Genomic DNA, 9,784 nt, shown 5'->3' on the forward strand with positions numbered 1-9,784 from the left:
ACAAGTAACCACCATATTTATATTAAAACTAAGATTTTTTTTATTTTTTAACGTGTTTGGTAAATTTCTAATAGTAAAAAAAAATATTAAAAAAAAACATCTTTTTTGAGAAGTTGTAATTTATATTTTTTTTAAAAGATCTTTTTTTCTTAGAAAAAAGATATTTTTCATATAATAAATAAACAAAAAAATACTTTTATATTGTTATATCCAAACATAATTAATAGATAAAAAGATCTTTTTATACGAGATATCTAAACATAAAATTACTTTTACTTTTTTATAAGATCTTTTAAAAAAAATAATTTAAAAAAAATCTTTTCTTAAAAATTCACGCAAACAAGCTCTTAGTCCAACTCAATCAAGTAAGTTTTAATAAGTAGAGTCATCCTTAACTGATGTAATGGAAGTTTTTTTTTTTTTAATTTAAAGTAAATACTAAATACCTTTTTTAATCTTTGGCTATTTGTGTGAAGGACAAAATGTCTTTTCATAATTAGAAAATTTTTAATCAATCTTTAATTCTTGAAGTAACTGGTCTAAGGTATTTACAAATATTGATATAATGATGTATCAGACACCACTTTTAAACTAATAACATGAGATCACTTAAGCTAGTTATTTGGATGATTAGAGACCAAAAGTATTTTGTCTGCTTTGAAATAAATAGTTAAAGCTAGAAAAAGACATTTATTCGTTTTATTTATTTTAAAAAATTATAAATGATTAAAAGAATCATTTATGTGGCAGAAAAAAAAAATGAATATTTAGCCCCAATAAATCTAGTGTAATATGTGGAAAAAATAAAAAACTCTAGATAATTAATGCATATAATACGCAGAAAATGTATTACTAAAAAGTGTGTTACTGGAAGACTGTAACTCAACCTGTCTAGTTAGAGTTTTTTTCTTTAACTAAGTTAAGTTAGTTTAGTGATTAGTTTATTAGTCTGCTTAAATAAGCATTAGAAAATTTTGTGTATGCAATAATCTATTAGCCAATAACAAATATTTAAATAGAGTTAAGTACTGCAACAAATTAGTCTTTATCTTGTCCAAGAAACTAAAAATCAGTTAAATTTTTCTTTTAATAGATATAGCGATAAATGCATGATCAAAATTAATATTATGAAAAAGAATTTCTCACGCAAAATATTTACATTTAAAAGTCGATTAAACAACTCTAATTCAATAATCAATTCAACAATTATCTAAAAAAAAAAGAAGTTGTATTCAACAATCAATTAAACAATTGTTTTTTAGAAAAATAAATAAAAACTAAAACAAAGATTGAAAGAATATTATGAAAAGATTTTTTTGCACCATTTCTACATAACTCGATAAATTTATTTTTTCATAGACATATCAATAAATGCAAAATCAAAACTAATATTATGAAAAAAAAAATTTGCACCATATCTTCATTCCAAAATCGAATCTATTCAATAAAAAAATACTTTCAAAATGAATATTAGTTTTCGGAAAAGAAAAAAAAAAACAATTGTTGTTGTAAATACGGTAAAAGAGTACTATACCCTTGATATGCAGCTCTTGTTATTAATAATAATCTCTTGACTTGAAGATCTTGCTAATTCACTGCAAGCAGAAAATAAGATAGGCTGAAATTAAAATATTGAAGACTTTGTGAACTCACATACGAATATCAGAGAAAAAAAAAAAACAAAAGTGGGTGATGTAATGTCAAATGACAAAAGGAGTTAGAGACCGGGTGACAAAAAAATTGTACAGACCTCGAATGAATATTTTCTGAAATTTCAATGGTGTTTGTTTTCCATGTTTAATTTTCTCAACTAGTATAACTTTTATGACCCTGGAGAAGGATGAATTTGTCCACTGAATAAATCATGCACATGTTCAGGGGAATGGATCTTCTCAATTTTTTTTAACAATTGAGAAAATAAAGTGTGATCTCTCACCATTAATTATTATAAGTGGGATCAAGAGAAAACATGAGAGAGAGTGCATTGAAGGGTTATAGATCACACTTAACTCCCTCAATTTTTTTAACAATTGAGAGGATCCATTTCCCATGTTCAGATGGTGGTTAAATTTAACGAGAGAGTTGAAATATAACTCAAGTAAATAATATGAGATGTGTTGAGTGTGAGTACATTTTTTTGGTAAAGTTTTTTTTTCCAAATTTTGTAATTTTATATAGGTTTAATTATTTTATTATTTTTTATAATTTTACGAAATTTTTAATTAGGTTTTTATATTTTTTTCTTTTAATTAACTTGCTGCACTAATTATTTTTTTCAATTATATCCCTCTTGACAGTAATTAACTTAATTGTATAGAGACCCGATTAAAAAAAATAATATAAGGACGCAAATAAAAAGAAAAAAAAAAGTAAAGAACTCAATTAAAAAAAATTTTGGTGTAAGGACTCAATTAAAAGAAAAAAAAGTATAGAAATCTAATTAAAAATTTTGCGAAATTATAAGGACCAATAGAATAATTAAACTTTTAATTTAATTTAATTTTATATTTAATATTGTTAATGTTATTAAACGTATTCTTATAGTAATTTTAAATAGTTTTGTGAAAAGTTAAAATGGAAAAATCACATAAATAAAATTATTTCAGCTTAAAATTACATAGATATTCAAAATCAAAATTGTTTCACGCGAATACTTCTATATAAATCAATTTATACTATTTATATGTAAATTAAATTAAGCTGATTTAATAAGTAAATAATCATTTCTAACCATAAAAAATTTAGACACGATAAAACTAACAATAAAAAATTAAAATTAAAGTTATATTCATATAAGATACATTTTGTTCGATAAAAAAGACCAATCTTTAAATTTTTATTCGTAATTTCGTAAATATCCCTCCTCTTTCATCAAACTTCATTCCCAAATCCAATCCTTAACTCTAACAATATAACCGCCGCTCCCTCGTCCTCTGTCTCTATCCTCCACCCTTCTCCGCCGCCACAATCTCCTTCCATTACCACCATCTTCTCCAATTCCCTCATCCTTCCTTTTTCTTTTATTATCACTAACTCTAACACTACTACTGTTCCATTTCCTTCCTCACCTTTCTCCTCCAAAGTTCCAACCACCTCCACCGTCTACTCACTCCCTCATTCTCTTTTTTGTCTTCTTTGTCCAAAATGGGTAAGAGAAAAACACCCCAACTCAAACCTACAAACGATGTCGTTTTTAAGTCAAAGAAAAAGTTCAAGGGTTCCTCATCTACCTCTAATCCCAAAGACCGTTGCTTATTGCAAATTGCATTCCGCTAAACGAGGCCTGGGCCAAATGCCCTGTGCGCTGCAAAGGAGCGGTAGCGAAGTCAATTATTCTCCATTTTCTTTTTTTTTTATTTAATAATTATTTTATTTGGGTTGTCAATTTTTTGAGTAGATATAATGTTGCAGTAAAAAGATTGAAAACAGTAAAGTTTTGAAGGTCAAGTGTCATTACTGTCAAGTTACGGTAGACCAGATTTTTTTCGAGTTTAATGACTATACCTATGTTAAGGTGTTCTTTTTTTTCATCTTATATGCTTTCAATTTTTTAAATTTTCTCTCATTTCAATTAATTGTTCATTCAATTCGTTCAATTTTCAGCATTGCAATTGGTACTAGATAACCATTTTCAAATTTTGGTGGTTGTGACGAGGAAGAAGGGTGGAAGATAGAGACAAAAAAAGAGAGAACAACGATTATATTATTAGGGTTAGGGATTGGATTTGGAAACGAAAAATAAAGAATATTTACGAAATTATCAATAAAAATTTAAAAATTAATCATTTTTATTGAACAAAATATATTTTATATAGATATAACTTTAATTTCAATTATTCATAATTTTATCAGCGTTCTAATTTTTCGTGATTAGAAATAGCTATTTGCTCCTGATTTAATTTATTGTGCTTATTAATTTTATCTTACACAAGTAGAAAATAGTAAATCTACAGCACATCCATGGTGAATCAATTTTTTTTTCACGTTATTTTTCCTTTTGAATTTACATGGCTTGAGAATATAATATAGTCTTTTGAAAAGTAAACCTTTTAGGGGTGAGCACGGGTCGGGTTGGTTCGAGTTTAAAGTGAAATTAGAACCGAACCAATTGAATTGTAATTGGTTTGGTTTGGTTCGGATTTACGTTTTTTTGTATATGTACCCGAACCAAACCAAACCGATTAATAACGGATTGGTTTGATTCGGATAATTGGGTACCCGTGAAACAAAAATTCATAAAAAAAAAGAAACGAGATTTTTATCTTAAAAATTTTGTAAGTACAATAAGCATGTAAAATCAATAAAAATAATCCAAACATGTATGTTAAACACCAAATATATTAAAAACTAAATACATTAAAATCCAAGCATATTAAACACTAAAGGCAATAAAATCCAAACACATTAAAATACAAACATATTAAATACTAAATATTAAAATTCAAACATATTAAATACCAAATACATTAAAAACTAAATATAAAAGTGCAATAAATATATTAAACACCAAATATATTAAAAACTAAACACATTAAAATCCAAATATCTTAAACACCAAATACATTAAAAGCTAAATAAAAAAATGTAATAGAGAAAAACTCAAAATCATTAAAAACATATATATTTTAAAAAAAAAATTTATTTAATTAATACATGATCGACTTCACAGTGTTATAAAGTTGCTACCCATATAGAGATAGATTGTCACATTGTGAGAGACAAATGGCAAGAGCAAGTCACAAAGCTGCTACCCATCTCCATCCACAATCAAGTGGCAGACATATTGACAAAAGCGTTGGCTCCCAATCAGTTTCAACAATGTTTGAGCAAGCTGAAAATGATGGAAAGCATCGATTCTAACTTGAGAGGAGGTGTTACATGAGAAAACATGTAGAGTAACTTGTTAGAATAGTTAGTAGCTAAGTTAGTTGTAAATAATAGTTAGTTAGGAGGCTAATTGTTGTTATTTAAGAGTTGTGGCCAGCTGTAAAAGTCAGTTAGAAACCCAATTCAATGAAATCAGTTGTGAGACTGTGAGAGAACCCCGATTTCCTCTCTGGTCACAATTTTCTCATCTTGTGAAGTTCTTTCAGTCCCTTTCTGAATTTCTTGGTTTTGCAGAAGAGCAAGCAATGCTTCCCTCTGCTCTAAAATAAAATAAGGCTCAGACCTATCATCTATTTTTTTTTCTGGAACTGCATCTGCATGTTGCTGTCTTCATCATCATCTTCAGCAACTATGTTGTTGAATGCGCTTTGATTGTTCTTGAGATTAGGAGGATATCCATGTATCTTGTAGCATACGTCAATTAAGTGCCCTAATTTTTCACAGTAGGTGCACTGTTTTTGACCTCTTCCTCCTCTGCTTCTGCCTCTGCCTCTCATATTGCCATTATTAACCTCACTTCTTGAGTTTGCACTACTGCTTCTTGCATTCATCATCAGTGCATTGTTGTCTAGGGTTTCAAGCATATTTAGCTGTCTTTCTTGCTGTAAAACAGAGGCAAACACAGATTCTAGCTTCGGCATTGGCTTCATCAGCATGATTTGTGATCTCACAGTGGCGAATTGATCACTTAATCCTCTCAAGAACCTTACCACTTGGGATTCTTCTTTGTAATTTCTCATGATACTAAGCTCGCAAGTGCACATATCAATGCATCTTGAACAGTTTGGTACAAGGCGAAAGTTCTCTAGTTCTTCCCAGATTGTTTTCAATTGCATGTAATAATCAGTCACAGATAGTTCTCCTTGCTTGCTTGCAAACATCTCTTCTTCCAACTCAGCAATCTTGTACATGTCTCCTTGGCAGTAACGTTGTTTCAGTTCTCTCCATAGACCATAGTTCTTCCGCCGAGTTGATCCAAAGGAAACTTTTAGCTATGTTAAGACTCAATGAGTGATTAATCCACGAAACTACGAATGTATTGCATCTCTCCCATGCATCAAACAGTAGATCTTCTTGTGTTGGTCGCTGAAGTGAACCATCTATGAACCTGATCTTGTTCTTTCCTCTCAACACTCTCCACATTGCTCTCTCCCATACTTGATAATTGTTGTGCTCTAACGCAATAGGAATTAGGGTTGTCCCTGAAATTTCTCCAGGATGCAAGAAATACGGACTTACCAGATCTAAAGTTGGATTCTGCTGGTTTCTGTTTGAATTTGACTGCATCTGATTTAGCTGATTCAAAAGATTTCTCAGCATTTGCAGATCAATTGTTGGATTTGCCTCTGATGCCATTTGCGATTGACGCTGGAATTCACAATCAATTGTGCAATCTTCTTCCCAAGACTCGCTAATCAGAAATGGTTACCTGAATCTTTGAATCTTGTTCAGACAACACAGATCTCATTAGTCTCCATCGTTTGAGTCTCAAAAGGAAGAGAAGAAAATAGTAGAAGAGAAAAAAAGAAGACGAAGAATGAAAGAAGATTCAGAAAGGGGAGAGAAAAATCCAACAATAGTGAAATTCAACGAAATTCCTGCCGATTCATCCTTTTTGAAGTTCAATTCCTCGCTGATTTCTTCCTTCCACGCTCACCGCACCATGTTAAAATGGTGAAGTGTTCAGGAAGGGACTGGAAGAACTTCACAAGATGAGAAAATTGTAGCCATAGAGAAAATCGGGGTTCTCTCTCAGTCTCAAAACTGATTTCAATTCATTGAATTGGGTTTCTAACTGACTTTTACAGCTAGCTACAACTCTTAAATAACAACAATTAGCATCCTAACTAATTATTATTTACAACTAACTCAGCTACTAACTATTCTAACAAGTTACTCTACACGTTTTCTCAGGTAACATACGGATTGGTCCGGATTCTGCACCTTTAAAACCGTTATCCGGATCAATTATTAGAGAAGACCATTGATTTGAATCGAATCAGATTCGATTACCCATTAATTTTAGAACCAATTTAATTGGTTCGATTCGAATTCGAACAGATAATCGAATACCTAGTAGCCATACTCGCTCTTAACTCCTTTTTATGTATTTTCGCTATCTTCGTGTCTTTATCACTTTATGGGTAGAAAGACATCAAACTTTTATCATTGAAACGTCATTAATAGTTACTCTTTTTAACTTTCTCTTCTTTTATTTTTTCGATTTTTTTCCGTCTTTCTCGTTCGAAATAAACACACCAAGTCAACTCACAATTATTATTCATTTTTCGTTATTGATTCCATTATAAGACTTACCATAATTGTTTGTTAGTAAATACAAATAAATGAATTTAATTCTTAGGATAAAACATTTAGTTAAATCAAATCATCTCCAATATTTTATAAATATCTCAAAACAAAAATCATTACATCAAAATTTCATGCATGTATCTGTGTAAATTGAATTGACCTAATTTAAATTAGTCTTTTTCAGTAATAAATCGAATTGACCTAATTCAATTTACATAAAACATAATGAATACTAATAAATCGAATGACTATATATATATAGTAAATCTAATCAGGTTAATTTGATTTAGTAGTGATACAAAATATTGATATTTACTATTTTTAAATTAATTCTTTATTTATTCTATATTAACTTTAAAACATAAATGTCAATAAGAAAACACCACTCGTTTGGATTCAAATAAAATATAAAAGAAATCAAAACGAATAAGAATAGATATCCAATTTTTGTGTTTTAGTTCAAATTCCAAAAAATCTACATTTTTATAAACTTATGAATTTAAAACAGAATAATAAACGATTTCTAAAAATTCATTAAAAATCATCCTTTGACTCATTAGCATGTAAAGAATCATTACCAGAATTTTTTATGTTAAAAAAGTTAATATAAAGTATAGTCCCTCTAAGGTGATATAGGACTTAAAACTTGAATTTTTTTCAAAATTAAAAGTAACAAATAGTTATACATTATAATACGACTAACTATATATATAATATGTAATTTGAGAAATAATATATTTAAAGTTTTAATTATTGAAAGATATTATTTCTCAAATAAATATAGTTGGTCATTTTAATATATATTTCAATAATTAAAACTTTAAATATATTATTTCTCAAATTACATATTGTATAAATATATATAGTTAGTCGTTTTATGATGTATAACTATCTTTTATTTTTGACTATGAAAGTTTTAAGCCCTATGCTATCTTTTAGGGCTATACTTTATATTAATTTTTTCAACATCAAAAATTTCGGTAATAATTTTTTACATGTTAATGAGTCAAAAGATGATTTTTAATAAAAATGTAGAATTTTTAGAATTTGAACTAAAACACAAAAATTGGATATCTATTCTTATTCGTTTTGATTTTTTTGATATTTTATTTGAATGCAAATGAGGAGTATTTTTTATTCACATTTATGTTTTAAAGTTAATATTAACTTAAAAGTAATAAATGTCAATAATTTGTATCAAATTATTAGTACTAAATCGAATTAAACTGATTCGATTTACTACTGAAAAGATTAATTCGAATTAGATCAATTCAATTTATATAGATACGTTTATGAAACTTTAATGTAATTATTTTTGTTTTGGAACATCCATAAAATATTAAAAATAGTTTAGTTTAACTATGTGTTTTACTGTAATTCTTATGTATTTTCACAATCTTCAATTCTTCATACCATCACTAATTAAAGTTCTAGAAAGATGACATTAAGCTTTTATCATTATTTTGAGATGTCGTTAATGGTTCTTCTTTTTAACTTTTCCAATCCAAGTGACCAAAAATGAAATGAAAAGGTCAATCAAGGGACATAAACCACTATAAGCTAAGTAGAAGTATTTATATAAAAATACACCCACATATTACATGCATATACTTGAAATGGGACATAAGCTAGTAATACAAAGTACAAACTATACAAACACAAAATAAAGTTCCACTCAATCTACATATTTATTTGTGGTCTTGAATTAACTAATCACATATATCAAACCTTGTGACACTCAAACAAAGTAGGAAGATAAGAGAGAAAAAAAAAAGAAAAATAATACAGAAGAACATTTTGTGTATGATGAAGTATTCTTAGGCCACAGCATATATATGAAGAAGTAACATTAGTTCTTAGGCTTTAGCTTGGAGATGGACATAACTGTGGTAACGAGGAGAAGAATGATGGCAATGAAAGAAGCAATGAGTGCAGCACCACCTCTGTTGCAATATGATTCAAACTTGTCACATATCTTATCCCACCTTGCATGTGTGTTCCCATTCCTTCCCAATTCTGACATGAATGTTGCTGCTCCATCTCCAGCTGATGCTAGAACCAAATTCATCTTCACCACCCAAAAAAAAAAAGTTAGATATAATTAAAGACTATAATATAATTTTTTTTAGGTTTAATTATTATGTTGGTTTCTATAATTTTATCAAATTTGTAATTTAGGTCTCTATATATTTTTTCCTTTTAATTGGCTCTCTATTCGGCTTTTAGTTTTATAATTAGGTGCTTTCTAGTGTAAAAAATATTAGAGTTAACTGAATATTTTTTTTGCAAATTGAAGGTATTCATAATTTAAAACCTAATTAGATCTTTGACCGCATATATTTTGAAAGATATATTATGTTAATTTTAACGTTTTTGACATGAAAATGACCTAATTACAAAACTAAAAGCAGTGTAGAGATTCAATAAAAAAAAAATATAAAAATCTAATTAAAAATTTGGTGAAACTATAGAACTTAATTAAACCATTAAACCTAAAAATAATTTTAAAATTTACTTAACTTTTTTTAAAATATCAACAAAAATATAAATTTTAGGTATTTTTATTACATAAAAATTATCTGTCATG

At 28.0% G+C, this 9,784-nt stretch overlaps 1 protein-coding gene across 1 annotated transcript in view; it reads right to left on the reverse strand.

Moving 5' to 3' along the window:
• The window catches only part of LOC107634748 (CASP-like protein 1B1), a gene marked incomplete in the record, with an annotated part of 1,911 nt that continues 878 nt past the window's right edge, over nucleotides 8,752-9,784 (reverse strand). The window contains 1 exon segment of the mRNA XM_016338174.2: nucleotides 8,752-9,265. Within this exon segment, the coding sequence (XP_016193660.1) occupies nucleotides 9,047-9,265 (219 nt within the window).

Source organism: Arachis ipaensis, chromosome B03, assembly GCF_000816755.2.
Source record: "Arachis ipaensis cultivar K30076 chromosome B03, Araip1.1, whole genome shotgun sequence".
NCBI classification, from domain to species: Eukaryota; Viridiplantae; Streptophyta; class Magnoliopsida; order Fabales; family Fabaceae; genus Arachis; species Arachis ipaensis.